Source organism: Oncorhynchus kisutch, linkage group LG23, assembly GCF_002021735.2.
Source record: "Oncorhynchus kisutch isolate 150728-3 linkage group LG23, Okis_V2, whole genome shotgun sequence".
NCBI classification, from domain to species: Eukaryota; Metazoa; Chordata; class Actinopteri; order Salmoniformes; family Salmonidae; genus Oncorhynchus; species Oncorhynchus kisutch.
The window spans coordinates 9,524,760-9,546,058 of NC_034196.2; the positions used below are offsets into that span (position 1 = coordinate 9,524,760).

General features: G+C 44.6%; 1 protein-coding gene across 2 annotated transcripts in view; it reads left to right on the forward strand.

Moving 5' to 3' along the window:
• LOC109868481 (tetratricopeptide repeat protein 28) overlaps positions 1-21,299 on the forward strand; it is a 101,100-nt gene that overhangs the window by 57,918 nt on the left and 21,883 nt on the right. For both annotated transcript variants that reach the window (XM_020458075.2, XM_031802767.1), the window contains 6 exons: positions 9-197; positions 1,881-1,977; positions 19,882-20,078; positions 20,418-20,571; positions 20,670-20,841; positions 20,993-21,161. In XM_020458075.2, the coding sequence (XP_020313664.1) occupies positions 9-197; positions 1,881-1,977; positions 19,882-20,078; positions 20,418-20,571; positions 20,670-20,841; positions 20,993-21,161 (978 nt within the window). The remainder of the gene's footprint in view (positions 1-8; positions 198-1,880; positions 1,978-19,881; positions 20,079-20,417; positions 20,572-20,669; positions 20,842-20,992; positions 21,162-21,299) is intronic.

Sequence of the window (21,299 nt, forward strand, 5' to 3'; positions counted from 1 at the left end):
ATCTGCAGACCCTGGGTAATGGTGCTGAGGAGGCGCGGGCGTACAGTAACCTGGGCAGTGCCCACCACAGCCAGAGAGACTTTGACAAGGCTGTGTCCTACCACACACTGGTGCTGCAGCTGGCTCAGGAGCTGGAGGACAGGACTATAGAGATGAGGGCTTACGCCGGCCTGGGACATGCTGCTCGCTGCATGCAGGTAGTAGACCACACACATACTGTACACACAAAGATATACACACCGGTGCTTGACCAGTAACAGCACCTCCAGTTTAGCGGCGTAGCGGCTCCTATATAAAACAAAGTGGATTATCACCGGCCCGGATTCAGACATAGCTTCTAAAAACAAAAGGTTGATCAAAGTGTAATGAAGGCGGGATCTCCATTGAAATAGCAATTGAGAGTGGGCATTCATTTCCTGATTCTGCTTTGTTCAAGTTTATTTGCAGCTCTTCTGTGAATGTGGTGTATTGTGTTTTCCTTTTAAAATATATTATCAATCACTTAAAAATCTACATGTCAGCCGTGATCAGAATTAGGCCTACCGTTCTGCACATCTCTCTGTTGACTAACATTTACAGCTAATTATCTCACTAGTGAACTATTTAGCTGTAAGCAATAATGTCTTTGACTCGTTGTCGCCTTTCCTCCGGCACTGTTGAGAAATAAATCTGACCATTATTGGAAAGCTGGGATTCCCCTCTATATTCTAAGAATAGCCTAATTGACAAATAACTGACATGCTGTGCATGATTCTCCCCTGAAACTGGAATATTTTATGCTTATAAAAGATTATAAATAAACATGTTAGTTACCATGCTTCGAAGTAACCTACCTTATCCGTTTCATACCTGATCCATTGAATGAGGGAATAATTGTATAAAAGATGTGTTTTTGGTTGTAGTGTTGCAATATTTTATATCAAGGTGTAACGCCCTGACCATAGAGATCCTTTTAATTCTCTATTTGGTTAGGTCAGGGTGTGACTAGGGTGGGCAATCTAGGTTATCTATTTCTTTGTTTGGCCTGGTATAGTTCCCAATCAGAGGCAAGCTGTCTATCGTTGTCTCTGATTGGGGATCATACTTACGTAGCTTTTTTCCCACCTTAGTTTGTGGGATCTTGATTTTTGTATAGTTACTGTGTAGCCTGCAGAACGTTACGGTCGTTTATATATATATCTATTTATATTTATATTTATATTGTTTTTTTTGGTGTTCATCTAATAAAGTAAGATGTACACTTACCACGCTGCACCTTGGTCTCCTCATTCCGACGACGAGCGTAACACTTGGGTGGCCAACAATTCTCCAGGAGAGATACTGGGTGTGCAGGCTATTGTTCGAGCCCAGCTCGAACACACCACATTGTAGCCTAAACACCAGCTTCTCAACAGGACCTTGATAGGCAGATCGTATGTGTTTATGGGCTGAATTAAAAGCCTGCACACCCAGTAGCTCTCCAGGTGGAGGGTTTTAGACATTAGCACCAACAGTGCATTTAGTCTACTTTGTGGGGGGTTAAGTGCCTTGATCAAGGGCACAACGGCAAGAGATAATAGGCCTACACGGGATCAGAAACCAGCAGCCTTCTAGCGTCAATACCAAATTCACGCTGTCATTCTTATGGAGGATACATAGAGACGCCACCGGTTATTGGTCATGGAAATTTGGTTAAAAATCCATCTGTCAAAAACTTGTACAAACCCTTAAGTGACTAATCAGAGGTCGCTATAGCATAATGTCATTTGGAAATGTTTTGCGAACATAGTCTAATGGGACCGGCGTGAAAAAAAGACAGCTCCTGCACCTTTTTCATCCCAAGTCAAGCACTGATACACACACACACACACACACACCATAACTATCCATATGTTCTCCAGGACTTGGAGAGGGCAGGCCAGTACCACCAGCAGCAGCTGGACATAGCGGAGGAGCTGCAGGACAGAGCTGCACAGGGACGAGCTTCATCCAACCTGGGTAAGACATGATGACGGTGTCCTACACTCTCTGGCTCTCTCTATTAGACAGTTTTCTGTTTTGTGTTTCTCCCTTGGGATCAGAAGGTTGTGAATTGGACACCATCACAGATACAAGAGCTGTCCCCCAATAGCCTGACCAGTTAAATGCCACATCGACCAGCAGCATTCAGGAGAGACAGAGAGGCCAGGTCAATAGAATGAAGGACAATAGTATAGACATTTTACAGACAGTCCTGGGCAGTATAAACAGTTGTTCTGTGTTTATTATCTAGATACAGTATTGTTTTGTTAGTGGGGTTTGTCCAATTCCCCTCTCTAGCCCACAAACGCCTCACCTGCTTTCAGCCCAGGTGTGACAGCAGGACACCAGAGCTGTGTCCTATCACATGACTCCACTAGTGCTTCTCTGGCCAATCAACACTTATGTTTTATTAACGAGGTTTAGGGTTCCGCGACCATGATGATATTTGAGACTTTCTGAATCTGACCCCACTGCTGAGTGGACATTAACTTACCTACCTGTGTGGTGTGTGTGTGTTCTGAGTGTAGGACTGCTTACTTACTTGAGCACCATGGAGAGATCTATTTTTTATAGTCTCTCTCTCACTGTTTCTGTCTCTCTTGCTGTTCTGTTCTTGCTTTAACGATTGAGCGCTTGTTCAACTAAACAGCAAGCTAAACTCTTAACCACACTACTTCCTCCAAGGAACAGGCATGTGTTGCAATTGGCAGGTTTAATAATGTGTGAAACAGTGGAGACACAGGGCATTTGTAACAGAAATGGCTTAACTAGTTAAACGTAATACATTTACTGGCATTGATAACATTAACAGGTTGGCTAAACATACAAACATATCAGTCAGAAAGGTTAGCTAAGTGGCTAACTGAAAAACCACTTGAAAGAACAGAGCTAGCATGCTAACTAGCTAGCAAAAATGCTAATAACCTGTCAACGTGTATAGAGTGGTAACCTCGGTTAAACGCCCACCTCAGAGGAAGTTGCCTCACCTATAGAGAGAAATAGTAATCCCGTATTTTTGTAGGCACTAACTCAGCCATGGTTCGTTGAGCAAAGCCTATGGGAAAATTCATGGATTTTTATTTATGCTGAAAATAAGGTCTGTGGTAAACACCTCAAAGACTGACGCCAGAGAGGAAGAGGCGAAGGGGCAATTGGGGCAAAAATCTGTCTTCTCCAGCAGGTGGCGGTGTTTTATTTATTTCGCTCACCAAGCGAGGAGTTTTTGTATGGAGGTCAATGAGAGAATGTAAAATAAATTTGTACTGATATAAGTAGGACACATGACATCCCGGCAACTTTGAGAAAAAAACAAGTTATATTGAAGTTGTCTCGAGATGGCTATGCATATATATGACATATGGCTAGTAGCATAGCATCTCTCTCCATTGAATACAGGCGGTTGACAAAAACAACCCTTATCGAATATTTTTAAAAGTATTAAAATAATTAGATGTATCCACCAATCAGAAGAGAGGAATAGGCTGGAGCTTGACAGCCCGCCATTCTGCTCTGTGGACAACGACCATTGTTAGGGTGGAGACATACAATAGCAGTCAAAAGTCTGGACACACCTTCTCATTCCAGGATTTTCCTTTATTTTTAATATTTTCTAGTAACAGACACATCTCAACATCAACTGTTCAGAGGAGACTGCGTGAATCAGGCCTTCATGGTCGAATTTCTGCAAAGAAACCACTACTAAATGACACCAATAAGAAGAAGAGACTTGCTTGGGCCAAGAAACATCAGCAATGGACACTAGACCGGTGGAGTCTAGTGTCCAAGTCCAAATTTGAGATTTTTGGTACCAACTGCCGCGTGTTTGTGAGACACAGAGTAGGTGAACGGATGATTTCCGCATGTGTGGTTCCCACTGTGAAGCATGGAGGTGTGGGGGTGCTTTGCTGGTGACACTGTCTGTGATTTATTTTGAATTGAAGGCACACTTAACCAGCATGGCTAAAACAGCATTCTGCAGCGATACGCCATCCCATCTAGTTTGCGCTTAGTGGGACTCATTTGTTTTTCAAGAGGACAATGACCCAAAACACACCTCCAGGCTGTGTAAGGGCTATTTTACCCACAGAGAGTGATGGAGTGTTGCATCAGATGACCTGGCCTCCACAATCACCCGATCTCAACTCAATTGAGATAGTTTGGGATGAGTTGTACCACAGAGTGAAGGAAAAGCAGCCAACAAGTGCTCAGCATGTGGGAACTCCTTCATGACAATTGGAAAAGCATTCCTCGTGAAGCTGGTTGAGAGAATGCCAAGAGTGTGCAAAGCTGTCATCAAGGCAAAGGGTGGCTACTTTGAAGAATCTAAAATATATTTTGATTTGTTTAACCCTTTTTTGGTTATTTCATGATTCCATATGTGATATTTCATAGTTTTGATGTCTTCATTATTATTCTACAATGTAGAAAATAGTAAAAAAAGAAAGAAAGAAAAACCCTTGAATGAGTACATGTAGGTGTGTCCAAACCTTTGACTGGTACTGTATATATCCAAATCTCTGCTGACGTAGGCTACTAAAGGTGTCCGCATGCTTTCCAGCTGAAATATTTTGGAATCATTTGTGTATATGATTACATTTTGTGATGTTTGTTCATTTTGGACTTCAGTAAGTTTTTTGGGCTGTTCAGGCACACAGAAACATTTAGAGGCAAGCCGAAGTCGGTAGCCGAAGTATACGCCCATTCATCGGTGATTGGGCAACAGTAGGGATTCTTCAGTCTGTTGTCATTCAACGAAAGACTACCCGCTCTCATGAAAATGTTTTCATTGAGAAATACTGTTAGGTGTAAAATTGAGCGATTTAAGATCTCCTCTGCAAAAATGTAAAAAATTAATGGCAGATTTCTTGAGTTATCTTTAATTCGGACTATTTTGAGGAAGTGTATACTGGCTTAGGGCGTTTCAAAATGGAAAAAGAGTACTATTGCCACTTTCTCGTTTTTCAAGCGGTCTTTTAAAGCTGCAATATGTAACTTTTTGGGCAACCAGACCAAATTCACATAGAAATAGATCTGTCATTCTCATTGAAAACAAGTCTAAGAAGCGGTAAATCTGTCCTATATGCGCTATATGCTTCCCATTCTTAAGTAAAATTTTTGCGTCTTTTACTACCAACATTATTGGTTATGGAAAATATATTTCACAGCGGCTTAGATGGTACAATGATTCTCTACACTATACATTCTTGTTTTGCCACAAACTGAAATTAGACAAACTATTCAAATTTTGGCAACCAGGAAATGGTGGAGCGATTTGTGAATAGTGCAGCTTTAAGGGAGTGCAAGCACACTCGTTCGGGTCACCGAGACACCAGCCGAACTGAAGCAAGCTGACGCCTTTATGCATATTCAGGATTTGGGTGTGGGAACGTTGTGGTGATTTCCACATGTTGCAGAGAAATAACAACAAATAAGGCACCAACTGAAAGCTGTCAATGTAACTAGCTAGCATGCTATCCGTAGCTAGCTAATGCACCATTTCAGTTAAGAAATTGTAAATTAGGTGAAAATAATTATTGTCAAGAGATGAGTCTCAGGTAAACGAGTTGTTGACATGATGAGGGTTGATGTTTATCAGACTCTCAAAACCATTCATCTTGAGTGGAGAGGGGGTTGTAAAATGCAATCATATCACACAATTTTACTATTTATAAAATTGTCATATATTGTTTTCATTCAGACTATCTAAAAAATAAGTGAAATTGGACAAAGTATCCAATGGATTATGATAATTTGCTGGTAAAAAAGAGTGGAGATGTAAAAACATTAGTTTGCACCCCCTATTTTAATTTGCTCCATGGCTCAGACAGCCAAGTGTAGGCTATAGCGAGAGACGGAAGAAGACACCACAGTTTTTTTCTGGTTCAATGAAAGTCAATGAACTAAGTAAACCAGACCCAGCTGATATTGCATTGGTGTCTTTGGGAGACCCACCGTGTTAAGGAGACCGGAACTCACACATACTTGCAATGGTAAACGGCCTGAGTGAACTATCGTCATTCATCAACCATCTTTGAGGTAGCCATACACTACAGCCATGTACACCACCAAAATATGTGGACGCCTGCTCGTCGAACATCTCATTCCAAAATCATGGCCATTAATATGGAGTTGGAGTTACCTTTTACTGGAACTCCCTTGACCCGAACCATAAACAACCCAGACCATTATTCCTCCTCCACCAAACTTAGCACTATGCATTAGACAGGTAGCATTCTCAATGGCATCTGCCAAACCCAGATTTGTCCATCGGACTGCCAGATGGTGAAGCGTGATTCATCACGCCAGAGAGCGTGTTTCCACTGCCCCAGAGTCCAATGGCGGCGAGCTTTACACCACTCCAGCCGACATTTGGCATTCCGCATGGTGATCTTAGGCTTGTGTGCGGCTGCTCGTCCATGGAACCCATTTCATGAAGCTCCTGACGAACAGTTCTTGGGCTGACATTACTTCCAGAAGCAGTTTGGAACTCGGTAGTGAATGTTAAAACCGAGGACAGACAATTTTATTTACGTACTATGCGCTTCAGCACTCGGCAGTCCCATTCTGTGAGCTTGTGTGGCCCACCACCACTTCACGTTAACAGCACTTGCAGTTGACCATGACAGCTCTAGCAGGGCAGAAATATGACGAACTGACTTGTTGTAAAGGTGGCTTCTCATGATGGTGCCACGTTGGTGCCACGTCTTCAGACAATGTTTGTTTATGGAGATTTATGGCAGTGTGCTCGATTTTATGCAATGGGTGTGGCTGAAATAGCCGAATCCACTAAGTTGAAGGCGTGTCCACATACTTTTGTATATATAGTGTATTATCTGTTATATTGCTCAGCTCAGTCGTGACTCACGAACTTTGCAGGTGTTTCTGATGAATAAATAATGCCATGCTGGTGAGTGGTACCCTTAAAATAAAACCCAGCTCTGAAAAGAAACTGAAAATAATTTGCACATCATCTCATAGGAAAAGACACACAAGACTCACGGAAACGTCCGAAGTCACACATTCGGATTTGGCACTTCTAGCCCAAATATATCAAAGCCTACTTTGACTAAAACAATGACATATTGACTTTGTGTTTCTCTGTTATGTCAGTCACTGACAGTCACTCAATTAACCCATGTCAGCTAAAACATTTTACATTGATAAGTTCGTCTAGCAGCCAGCTTTCTAGACTTGTAGTAATCATGGTCGAATTACCGACCGAGGGCCACCATTGATTTTGTTAGTCACTTTCACTCAGATATAACAAAAACTGCAAACATTTCTCTTCACCCTATGGCAAAATTGGTAGATTTGCATGACATTTGTTATAATATTGCAAAATCTTCTCTCCGCCCCATGGTAAAATGTGTAGATTTGCAGCAAACTTGCTTTAACTGCAACATGTTCTCTACACCCAATGGCAAAATGTGTAGAATTGCAGGAAATGAACTTTAAAATGTCAAAACTGCTGTCAAGAGGGGCTAAAATGTTTTGTCACTTAGGGCCCCCAAAAGGCTAGGGCTGGCTCTGACTTCATGCACGGGTATGATGAGTTCAGATTTTTTTTGTGGCCCCCACCCCCATCAAAGTTGCCCGTCCAGGGATCCCATTTGACACTTAGCTTACTGAATAAGTCACCTCTCTTTTTCACACGCACACATCATCATACACACTAGCATGGAAATACTCGCATTGTCGCACAAAGTTCAGTTCCCGAAATGTATAGACTGTCCGGGCCACTAACCAGGTTTCATGTCAAATAAAAACATGTAAAAACAGCTAATTTGTCTGGATTAGTGGACATTGATTAGTGTGACATTGGGGGAAAATGTGGTAATTTTCCAGGTCTTTTTTGAGGAAATGTGAAGTGTTCCCGGGACCCATGTTAATCCCTATTCCTGATCCTCTACTTTTCTCTGGAGCCTTGGCGTCAGGGTCAGGCACAAGATGGAGAACATTGTGAAGTACACATTTCACCTAGCCGACTCAGGTATTCGAACCAGCGACTTTTCAGTTACTGGCCCAACACTCTAACTGCTACGCTACCTGCCGCCCTACCTGTAGTTCTGGACCCAAACACAGCTACGGGATCTGACCAGCTTAAGAATTAAGGCTGTTGATAAGTCTTTCAGACAACCCAGAGGTTTGTCAGTTTGTTTTTTAAAGGTTTTTTTTACCTTTATTTAACTAGGCAAGTCAGTTAAGAACAAATTCTTATTTACAATGACGGCCTAGGAACAGTGGGTTAACTGCCTGTTCAGGGGCAGAACGACAGATTTGTCGTTCTGCCGCCCCAGTTACCCTGACGTCCTGGGCTCACCACAGGGATTCACAGCTAGGAGGTGGAGGACAATGACAACTGTGGCCAAAGAGTCCATTAGCAGGAAAAACAGCTCTCAAAAAAGCTATCAGGATAAAACCATGCTGTACTTCCGAAGTTTCCCCTTTATGGATTTAGCAGCGGCACACCACGGCGCACTACCAGTAACCAACATGTTTGTGTACATTTAGTAGTACCTTGAAAGTGCTACAGTACCTTTATATAAATAACCTACTATTCACTTCTGTAACATCAGGGCTGTGTTTAGGCTGGCAGAAAGTAGCTAACGTTCAATTGAATGGAGGCAGCCCAGGGCCCGGTTTCCAAAAAGCATCTTAAGGCTAAATTCACCATTAAAACCTTGGTAGGAGCATTGTTAAATCTCAGAGCTGTTTCCCAAAAACATACATAGAAAATGTTCCACTTGAAAACGGTTGTGGTCTAATGCTCCGGGCACATCGTGACGTGTTTCATTACGCCGTATGTCATCTTCACTGAGTCTTGCCCCGCTACTGAGCGTAGTGTTTGTAACACCAGATGGAGGGGAGCGTGTCTCTCGTCAGAGATCGCATTTATTTTTGGGAGATTGCAAAATATGACCTTTTATTTTTTTCTGAATTTTACCCCGTTTTCTCCCCTATTTCGTGGTATCCAATTGTTTTAGTAGCTACTATCTTGTCTCATCGCTACAACTCCCGTACGGGCTCAGGAGAGACGAAGGTTGAAAGTCATGCGTCCTCCGATACACAACCCAACCAAGGCCGCACTGCAGCGCCATCCAACCCAGAAGCCAACCCAGAAGCCAGTCCCACCAATGTGTTGGAGGAAACACCGTGCACCTGGTAACCTTGGTTAGCGCGCACTGCGCCCAGCCCGCCACAGGAGTCGCTGGTGCGCGATGAGACAAGGATATCCCTACCGGCCAACCCCTCCCTAACCCGGACAACGCTAGGCCAATTGTGCTTCGCCCCACGGACCTCCCGGTCGCGGCCGGTTACGACAGAGCCTGGGCGCGAACCCAGAGTCTCTGGTGGCACAGCTGGCGCTGCAGTACAGTGCCCTTAACCACTGCTCCACCCGGGAGGCCCTCCAAAATATGACCTTTTCATTCAAAACAGGATACATGTATTGTTTCAGATGATCATAAAACATATTTTGTTTAGTAACTTTTCTACAACTTGTTTCTCTAACTTTATAGCAAGTCAAGCTAGCTTGCACTGCAGAGCAGATAGCTAGCAGCTAGACTAGGTTGAAGACACCACTGTAGCTAGCAACCTCCACCTAATAATTATCATACAAAACTAATGTCATTACCATCACAATAAACTTAAATGGGAACAACAGTCATATAATATATTTTGGAAAAAAGAAGGGAAGCACGGCTAAGGTACACAATAGTAGGTTTTGGTAGACAGAAGGTGCTCTTTGGTAAAAGGGGTACATTTGTCATCAAAAAGCAAGAAAAACCAAGGCCCTCTTCATATAATTAATGAAATTGCCTTTATTTGTTGTGTATATGTTCAATGAAACAAAGATTTAAAAGCTTTGAGGTCCAGAATTGAGTTTGCGGGACCTACAGTATAGGCTACAGGCCTATATATTTCAATGATATATTGAAATCCAATTTAATTCAATTGAGTTTTATTGAGCTACTGTCCAATTTTTTCCTCAATATATTTAACGTGCGCAATAATGTGCCAAATCTTGATTTAGTGCATTATTATAGGGTAAGTATTAGAAGGTAATTATAGGGTAAGTCTTATCTTAAAAATGTACCAATAGAAGTATAAAGAGGGGCTCCTGCAGATGCAGGAATGCCAACATGCAGGAACGCCCCGAATTGCGGGCCGCAATTACACCCTTCTCCTTAGCGAACGTTCTCTCTGCATGGTGTTTTGGGAAATGCATGTTAGATCATCATCCGTTGTAAAAATGCATCATGTAACGGATTTCCTCCTCTTCGTCTGAGGAGGAGTAAGGATCGGACCAAAACGCAGCGTGGTAAGTGTCCATATTGATTTATTCAAAAAACACAACTGAACACTGGAACAAAATAATAAACGTGAAATACACAAAACCGAAAAAGTACCGTGTGGTCCAAACACTCACACGGAAACAAACACCCACAAACCAAAAGTGAAACCCAGGCTACCTAAGTATGATTCTCAATCAGAGACAACTAACGACACCTGCCTCTGATTGAGAACCATACTAGGCCGAACACAAAAACCAACATAGAAAAACAAACAGACTGCCCACCCCAACTCACGCCCTGACCATACAAAAACAAAGACAAAACAAAGAAACTATGGTCAGAACGTGACACATCATTAAAAAAACACTTGTAAGCCTAATTTCCATAGCTATCGAGAAACCGGGCCCAGAGCTCTCTGTCACGCTTCATTGTGAACTGAAATTGGCCAGGGGCCAAACACTTTTGGGCTCTTGAATTGGAATTATATTGAATTCTGCTTATACAACCACGCTATACATCAATAAAGATAAAGTTCAAATGCCGAGACTCATTGAGTGTTTTTGAAATCTGTAGCCTACCTCTACTACGCTGTTTCAGCACAATGGACAATGCCCTACAGCTAGGCCATTTCGGTAATGAATATAGTCTACAAAATAAATAAGCTGTTTGTAACAGGTGAATTGCCTTATGTGAATGCAGCCATACACAGAGCTGTCTTACCAAAATGCAAACTAAATGCTGAAAGTAGTAGCCTAGTTATTCATGCATGCAAACAAAAATAATGAATACCAGTTTGGTTTAGAATACTGTCACAACTGAGAATGTGAATGAATGCGAATGGAACAAAACAGCAGTACCACTTAGTAGACAAAATATCAGATTGGTAAAGGCATGACACAATCTATATTTAGGCTAGTTATATTAACAGTAAACAAATGCAGTAAATGGCGCCGGGGGGATGGCTGCCGTTTTACGGGCTCCTAACCAACTGTGCTATTTTGTTTGTAACTTATTTTGTACATAAAGTTGCTGCCGTTACTTATGACCGAAAAGATCTTAAGGACATCAGAACAGCGATTACTGGACAAAGATTTTTTCTTTAATAAGTCTGACATGACGGATACACTGCTTTCCAGAGACCAGGCCCAAATCCCTTTCATTCGCGTGAAGAAAAGGCAGAGATACAGAGGGAGAAGGTCGGGGTACCTTGTGATAATTCGTAAGCGAGTGGGGAAATTGCCACTACCATCGGTTCTATTGGCCAAAGTGCAATCACTGGAAAACAAACTCCATGATCTATGATCGAAATGGACATTAAAAACTAATATCTTATGTTTCACCGAGTCGTGGCTGAACGACGACACGGATAATATAGAGCTGGCTGGGTTTTCCATGCATCGGCAGGACAGAGCAGGGGCGGGGGTGTGTGTCTCCAGTATTTGTCAATAACAGCTGGTGCGCAATGTCTAATATTAAAGAAGTCTTCAGGTTTTGTCTCGCCTGAGGTAGAGTACCTCATGAGAAGCTGTAGACCACACTATCTACAGGTCAACATTCACAGACCACACTATCTACCAAGAGAGTTCTCATCTATATTATACGTATCTGTCTATTTATCACCACAAACCGATGCTGCCACACTTATACAAGCTGTATAAGTTCATAAGCATGCATGAGAGCACCAGCTGTTCCCGATGACTGTGTGATCATGCTCTCCATAGCCAATGTGAGCAAGACCTTTAAACAGGTCAACATTCACAAGGCCGCAGGGACAGACGGATTATCAGGGCATGTACTCAGAGCATGCATGGACCAACTGGCAAGTGTCTTCACTGACATTTTCAAGCTCTCCCTAACCGAATCTGTAATACCTACATGTTTCTAGCAGACCACCATAGTCCTTGTGCGAAGGTCACCGCCCTGTGGCACTCGGTAGCCTTGAAGTGCTTTGAAAGGCTGGTCATGGCTCACATCAACACCATCATCCCAGAAACCTAAATCAACTCCAATTCGCATTCCGCCCCAACAGATCCACAGATGATGCAATCTCAATTGCACTCCACACGGCCCTTTCCCACCTGGACAAAAGGTCACCTATGTGAGAATGCTGTTCATTGACTACAGCTCAGTGTTCAACACCATAGTGCCCACTAAGCTAAGGACCCTGGGACTAAACACCTCCCTCTGCAACTGGATCCTGGACTTCCTGATGGGCCACCCCCCCAGATGGTAAGGGTAGGCAACAACACATCTGCGACACTGATCCTTAACATGGGGGCCTCTCAGGGGTGCATGCTTAACCACTTCCTGTACTCCCTGTTCACCCATGACTGCATGGCCAAGCACGACTCCAACACCATCATTAAGTTTGCTAAAGACACAATAGTGGTAGGCCTGATCACTAACAACTATGAGACAGCCTATAGGGTGGAGGTCAGAGACCTGGCAGCGTGCCAAACAGGCCCCCATTAACATTGACAGGGCTGTAGTGGAGCAGGTCGCGAGTTTCAAGTTCCTTGGTGTCCACATGACCAACAAACTATCATGGTCCAAACACACCAAGACAATCACGAAGAGGGCACGACAACACCTTTTTCCCCTCAGGAGACTGAAGAGATTTGGCATGAGTCCCCAGATCCTCAAAAATGTCTACAGCTGAACCATCGAGAGCATCCTGACCGGTTGCATCATCGCCTGGTATGGCAACTGCTTGGTATCCGACCGTAAGGCGCTACAGAGGGTAGTGCGTATGGCCCAATGCATCATTGGGGCCAAGCTTCCTGCCATCCAGGACCTTTATACTAGGCGGTTTCAGAGGAAGGCCCAAAAAATTGTCACAGACTCCAGTCAGCCAAGTTATAGACTGTTCTCTCTGCTACTGCATGGCAAGTGGTACCGGAGCGCCAAGTCTAGGTCCAAAAGACTCCTTAACAGCTTCTACCCCCGAGCTATAAGACTGCGGAACAATTAATCAAATGGCCACCCGGACTATTTACATTAACCCTCCTCCCTGGAATTAATTAAGCAGTACCAGCCTACTATAAGCAATATGCACAGTTCCATTTACAGCAACGAAAACCAATTGGCTACCAATAAAACGACAATAGAACGTAGCCTATTTATTTCTGTAATGAAACATCTCGATGTGTAGCTATACCCAGGGGCATCACTTGGGTTATTGCATTGGAATTGTATTGAATTCTGCTTAATCCATGCTATACCACAACAAACAATACAAGTAAAAGAAACACTTTTGACCAAGAAGTTGGAAATCTGTAAAATCTCACTGCGCTCTATCAGCACTGTGGACAGCGAGGCAAGATTTTGACACAAACCTACCAGCTAGATTGTTTCAATCTTACCTTTTCAAAAGAGCTGCAGCTTCCTTGATGCTCTGTGGAACTTCCTGAGTAATCGATCATTACATTCTCCCAGAAATCTTCTTGTAAGATCCCTGTCAAATGCCGGTTGGATTAGTAGAGCTTCCCTCGAGTGTAGCATGCTTCTTCTGTGCTGACTGAACGGTCTAACTTGACCAGACTTTCCTGGTGAACATGGCAAACAGCCACACTGTTCAGTCTCTTCTGTGTCATTGATGTTCTGAGACATATTTTCAGTCTTCTCAGGGCACTGAAGCTTCTCTCAGCCTCAGCAGAGGATGCAGGAACAGCAAGAAAAAGTCTCACTGAGGTTTCTACTTGCTTTGAAGAGACTTCTCACTTTTGCTTCCATGTTCTTGATGATATTGACCCTCTGCGAGCAGGTGTATCACGCCCTGGCCATAGAGAGGCTTTTTATTCTCTATTTTGGTTAGGCCAGGGTGTGACTAGGGTGGACATTCTATGTTATTTTTTCTATGGTTTTTTACTTCTTTGTTTTTGGCCGGGTATGGTTCTCAATCAGGGACAGCTGTCTGTAGTTGTCTCTGATTGAGAACCATACTTAGGTAGCCTGTTTTCCCACTCTTGTTTGTGGGTAGTTATTTTCTGGTTAGCACCTGTCAGAACTGTTCGTTTATTGTTTTGTTGGTTTTGTTTGTGTATTAATTTTTGATTAAAAGTATTATACCATGCTGCACTTTGGTCCTCCTCTCCTTCTTCCACCAATGAAAATTGTTACAAGGAAATCATCTTCTTGACAACATCACTGAGCGGCGCTGATTACGTTTAGATTTGAGCAGGGTGCTCCTGCCTCAGCAGCTTCACCCGATCACTTGACGGGCCATAGCCCGGTTCAACCCAAACCAGCTTAATTGATTTAAAGGGATTTTCAGGGGGAGGGTATGTGGCTGAGCCCTGGTAATTCCCTTGTATATCTCACATTTATTATTGGGGAAGGTCGTTCTTTACGTTTGAACATTTCACAAACAGACACACACTACAGGTTCAGTGGTCAATGGCCCAACAAATTGTGGAAACACACACACACACACACTGGATCAGACCGACAGACAGTCTCCCTCGCTGTCTCTCTCCTCCACTCATCACATGTTCATAGAGCCGTCCATAAAAATATTTGATTGAGACAGGTGGGTGTCCACCACAAAGTGCTGCATGTCAAGATGACACTCGCATTTCTTGATCAATGAGAGAAGATTTGAAATAGACAAGATTGTGGCGCACACCCCCTGAAACTAGACATAGATGTTTAGAAGACATTGGTTGACTTCCAAGTCGGGAATAAAGAGAGTTTCAACAGTGGTGGAAAAAGTACCCAATTGTCATACTTGAGTAAAAGTAAAGATACCTTAACAGCAAAAGTAAGTGAAAGTCACCCAGTAAAATACTACTTGAGTAAAAGTCTAAAAGTATTTGATTTTAAATATACTTAAAGTATCATAAGTAAATGTAAAAAATTGAAATATGCTTAAAGTATCGAAGTAAAAGTATAAATCTTTTCAAATTCCATATATATTGCAAAGTCGATGGCACAATTTTCTTGTTTTTTAAATTTAAATATAATCGGGCACACTCCAACACTTAGACATCATTCACAAATGAAGCATTTGTGTTTAGTGAGTCCGCCAAATCAGAAGCAGTAGGGATGAGCAGGGATGTTCTCTTGATACTGTAAGTGCATGAATTGGACCATTTTCCTGTCCTGTTAAGAATTCAAAATGTAACGAGTACTTTTGGGTGTCAAGGAAATGTATGGAGTAAAAGTACATCCTTTTCTTTAGGAATGTAGTGGAGTAAAATTAAATGTTGTCAAATATATAAATAGTAAAGTAAAGTACAGATAACCCAAAAAACGACTTAAGTAGTACTTTAAAGCAGCTTTACTTAAGTACTTTACACCACTGAGTATCGACAAGTTAAGGTTGGTTGAAAATTCTCTGTGCTATGCAAAACAGTACCTAACCTGTAACGGCTAATGAAACATCACATTAGTCCGTTATAATCCGCTAGCTAAGGTTGCTGGTCGCTACTGAATTCTTATGTGATAGCTATGTGATGCTCCATATCACAGTTATGGCTTAGCTACTGTAAAGTATAGCAAATAACTTTTCAACTAACCTGTTCCTGACAATATTTTTCTTTGTTCTCGACACAGGGAAAATGTGTATCTAATAAATGTCCAGTTGCAGGTGGTTCTACAAAAACCAGAGACAATTATTAAAGATATTAAGTCCATGTTTTGTACCGCACTTGGAGGTTCCTCGCCATCTTAGGTCCTGCACATTATTATGATTACATTGTTTTGGTTTTTAACCTTTATTTAACTAGTCAGGCCTGTTAAAAACAAATTCTTGTTTACAATGATGGCCTACACCGGCCAAACCCGGACGACACTGGGCCAATTGTGCGCCGCCCAGTATCTTTGCAGGATCTAGTGGTTTCTAAGGTTTTTGATAGAACCACCTGCAACTGGACATTTATAAGATACACTTTTTCCCCGTATCGAGAACAAAGAAAATGTCGCCAGTGTCACGCTCGTTATAATAAGTGGACCAAAGTGCAGCGCGATCTGGGTTCCACATCTTTTTATTACTAATTGAAACTCACAGCAAAACAAAACAATAAATCTCAAACGAAACGTGAAGCTAACAATAGTACTAACAGGCAACTATCCATAGTCAAGATCCACAAAGGGGAAATGGCTGCCTAAATATGATCCCCAATCAGAGACAACGATAAACAGCTGCCTCTGATTGGGAACTATACCAGGCCAACATAGAAATATAAATCACCTAGATGGCCCACCCTAGTCACACCCCGACCTAACCAACATAGAGATTAAAGCTCTCTATGGTCAGGGCGTAACAGTATACCGCCCCCCCCAAAGGTGCGGACTCCGACCATAAAACCTGACTCAATAGGCGAGGGTCCGGGTGGGCATCTACCGTTGGGGGCGGCTCCGGTGCAGGGCGAAGTACCCACTCCGCTCAGGGATACTTAATCTTCATCTTCAATGGTGACTCTGGTGCGGGGATCGTCGCCGAATGCTCTGGACCGTGGATTGTCGCCGGAGGAACCGGACCATGGATCGTCGCCGGGGGCTCTGGACCGTGGATTGTCGCCGGAGGAACCGGACCATGGATCATCGCCGGGGGCGCAGTAGGCTCTGGACTGGGAACCCCCGCAGGAGGCTCTGGACCAGGAACCCCCGCTGGAGGCTCTGGACCGCAGACCGTCGCTGGAGGCTCTGGACCGCAGACCGTTGCTGGAGGCTCTGGACCGCAGACTGTCGCCAGAAGCTCTGGACTGGGAACTGTCATCGGAAGCTCTGGACTAGGAACTGTCACCGGAAGCTTGGTGCGTGGGGCCGGCACTGGTGGTACCGGGATGGTGACACACACCTCAGGGCGAGTGCGGGGAGGAGGCACAGGACGTACTGGACTGTGGAGGCACACAGGAGGCCTGATGCGTGGGACCGGCACAGGTGGCACCGGGCTGGTGACACGCACCTCAGGGCGAGTGCGGGGAGGAGGCACAGGACGTACTGGACTGTGGAAACGCACTCCAAGGAGAGTACGAGGAGCAGGAACAGGACGCACCTGACTGGGAAGATGCACTTGAGGGAGAGTGCAAGGAGCAGGCACAGGCACAGGACGCACAGAGGGCTGTGGAGACGTACTGGAGACCTGGTGCGTATAGCCGGCATCAATGGTACCGGAACTTTAACACACTTCTCACGGCAAGTGCGAAGAGCTGGCACAGGACATACTGGGTTGCGAAGGTGCATTGGAGACATGGTGCATATAGCCGGCATCAATTGTTCCGGAACTTTAACACACTTCTCATGACGAGTACGTGGAGCTGACTCAGGTGGCACCAAACTGACAACACGTTCCTTTAGTCCAAATCCGTGCATCCTCCACCAACTCAACAATTCTCCCATTTCTCTCTCCTCCAAATTCTCCTTCTTCTCCCAGACCGGCTCTGGCCCACTTCTTGGCTCCGCCAACCGCTCCATGTGCCTCCCCCCCAAAAAATGTTTGGGGTTTCTGTGGCCTTCCTCACCGACTTCGTCGCTGTCCCTCCTTCGCTGCTTCCGCCTGCTTCCATGGCAGGCTCTTCTCTCCCTCCATTTTGTCGTCCCAAGTCCAGGATGTTCTCTCCCTAATCTCCTCCAAAGACCAGGATGCCATTACCTCCCGGGCACACTGCTTGGTCCGTTGTTGGTGGGATCTTCTGTCACGCTAATAATAAGTGGATCAAAGCGCAGCGTGATCTGGGTTCCACATCTTTTTATTACTAAGTGAAACTCACAGCAAAACAAAATAATAAATCTCAAACGAAACGTGAACCTAACAATAATGCTAACAGGCAACTATCCATAGTCAAGATCCCACCAAAACACAAAGGGGAAATGGCTGCCTAAATAAGTGTACCAAAGCTCACAGCAAAGCCCCAATCAGAGACAACGATAAACCGCTGCCTCTGATTAGGAACCATACCAGGCCAACATATAAATATAAATCACCTAGATGACTCACCCGAGTCACACCCCGACCTAACCAACATAGAGAATAAAAAGCTCTCTATGGTCAGGGTGTGACAGCCAGGAACAGGTTAGTTGAAAAATTGTTTGCTATACTTTACAGTAGCTAAGCCATAACTGTGATATGGAGCATCACATATCACGTTACAGTTCCGTAGCTAAAGTTGCTGGGCAAAGTTAAGCTGCCATTATGACTACTGTAGCATCCTCTTAGACAGTCTCTCTATATCTAACGAACGTTGTATTTGAACACACTAACACACAACACACGTACTCACACTCTCATTGGCACTGGCTCTTTCTCAATTTCTTAAAAATATCATTCTAACAACCTCTCTCTCATTCGCTATCCAGTTGTCCAGAGAGGATGGCAGCCTCTCTCTCCCCTCTGGAGGATGACCTGTCATGTCCCATCTGCTGTGAGATCTTCACAGACCCATCATCCTCTACTGCAGCCATAGCTTCTGTAGGATCTGCCTGGAGGCCACCTGGAAGCAGGGCGGGACCAAGGTCTGCTCTGTCTGCAGACAGACGTTTCTCGGCAACCCTGAGACCCTGCAGAGGGAAAAGCAGTGCACAGACAGCCAACTGCCCAGAAAGATAGCCAAAGAGGAGACCTCGCATGGAGAACCCCCACAGGCTCCAATGCGCCAAACACACTTCACAGGCCTACACAATGTGTGTGGCCTCCGCTAACATAAGCTTGGCTTGTTCTGCCTGGAGGGTGAGTGTGTAGAGTATTTCTGAGCATGCAGGCCACAGTTTCTACTCTGTGAAGAAGGCTGCTACCCAGAGGGAGGAGCTCAGAACACCACTGACGGCGCTACAGAATAAAATGGCTGTCGTTGACAAGACCAAACCCTCCTGGGAGAAAATGTCATCTTACATCGGGGCGCAGGCCCAGAAAACAGAGATAAAAGAGGAATTTGAGAGGCAGAGAGAAAAGCCAAGCTGAGGGAGGGAGGAAGAGGGGAGAAGATTAAAAGGATGTCATCTCTGTCTAAAAGAATCAGGGAGGTAGAGGAGAAGCTGTCGGGTGATGACACCGCATTCCTGCAAAGCTACAAGACCGTGAAGATGAAAGCAGAGATTCTCCTCTTGACCCTCCGCTTGTCTCTGGAGCTCTGGTCGACGTGGCAAACACCTGGGCAACCTTGGCTTATAGGTCTAGCAGAAGATGCAGCGAATTTTGGACTGCATACCTATAGTTCTGGACCCAAACACAGCTGCATGCTCTCTCCATCTCTCAGAGGACCTGACCAGCCTAAGAACGAAGACTGAGGATAGGAGTCTTCCAGACAACCCAGAGAGGTTTAGTGGGTACTTAGACATTCTGGGTTCAAAGGGATTCACCTCAGGGATTCACAGCTGGGAGGTGGAGGTGGGGGACAATGACGACTGGTTATTAGCGGTGCCAAAAGAGTCCATTAGCAAGAAAACAGGTTAACTGTAGGTGTGCTTGATGGTGTACCCGACAATTCCCTATCTGAATGTTCCGTAATGTTCCGTCCTCCTGAATAGGCCTAGTGTCAGACGGTCGACTGCGATCCTAATCGGTCATCCTCATGTATAATCTCTGTTTGGCCGTCACTCACTCTCACTCACTGGACTGAAAACGCCCCTCTGTGCCTCTCTCTCTCAGGTATAATCCATCAGATGAAGGGGGAGTACGATGCAGCGTTGAAGCTCCACAAGGCCCACCTGTGTTTGGTCCAGGAGCTGGGGGACTATGCTGCTCAGGGCAGGGCCTATGGGAACATGGGAAATGCCTACAACGCTCTGAGGATGTATGACCAAGCTGTACGCTACCACCGGCAGGAACTGCACATATCACTCGAGGTGAGGATGCACACTTGAACACACACTTGAACACACACGTGAACGCACACACGTGAACAAACACACACAGAGCGCTTTGGGGACGTACGACCAGGCTGTACGGTATCGTAGGTAGCCGATATCACTGGAGGCAGACACACAGACACCTGGGCCATGTTCAGGATGAAACCATTGTAGAACGTTGCAGATACAAATGCCATGACTAGAGCTGACGTGATTCCTTATTTTATATACCAAAGAGATATGTTTGTTCTGCATCATACATTTCTATCTGAACGTTGGCCAACTTTGTGTCCTGCTGAATGCGGCCCTGGTATTGACCTTTCTTTCCTCTCCCAGGTGAATGACCGTCCCTCCCAAGCCTCTACCCATGGTAACCTGGCTGTAGCTTATCAGGCGCTGGGTGCTCACGACCAGGCTCTCCAGCACTACCTGCACCACCTGACCATCGCACGCGAGCTACGAGACACGCAGAGCACGGCCAGGGCACTAGGTAACGGACGGACAGATGGACAAAGTAATACAAAACAATATTAAATCAACTTGAATGATTCCTAAAGGTAAAGGGTGTGTGTGTTTGTGTGTGTGTAGGTAACCTGGGTAACTTCCACTGCTGTAGAGGGGAGTATGCCCCGGCGGTTCCGTACTACCAGCAGTACCTGACCCTGTCACCTCAGCTACAGGACCTGGAGGGAGAGGGCAAGGTCTGCCACAACCTGGCCTATACACACTACTGCTTGGGACAGTACAGGGAGGCCGTCAGGTAGGACACACTCTTCATACACCTTGTATGTATAATAATAACTCATAAAGGTTGTCCTGATCTCTCCAAATAAATGACACAAAGGTCTCAACTTTGTGAAGAAGATGAGCCACACACTCTTAGTCATTTTCTTTTTTTTCTTTACTGACAGGTATTATGAGCAGGACCTGGCCCTGGCTAAAGACCTGGGTGATAAGTTGTCCCAGGCTAAAGCCTACTGTAACCTGGGTCTGGCCTACAAAGCCCTGGGGGAATATAGCAAGGCTGAGGACTGTCAGAGATACCTGCTGTCCCTGGCTCAGGCTCTGAACAACACTCAGGTACAGACAGTCATTAACACAACTGGGATTGGAGAAATGGGTCGGAAGTGGGTCTGCGTGTTTGTTGGGGGGACTTGACAGGGGTGGTGAGATTCTACATTAAAACTGTGTGTGTGTGTGTGTGTGTGTGTGTGTGTG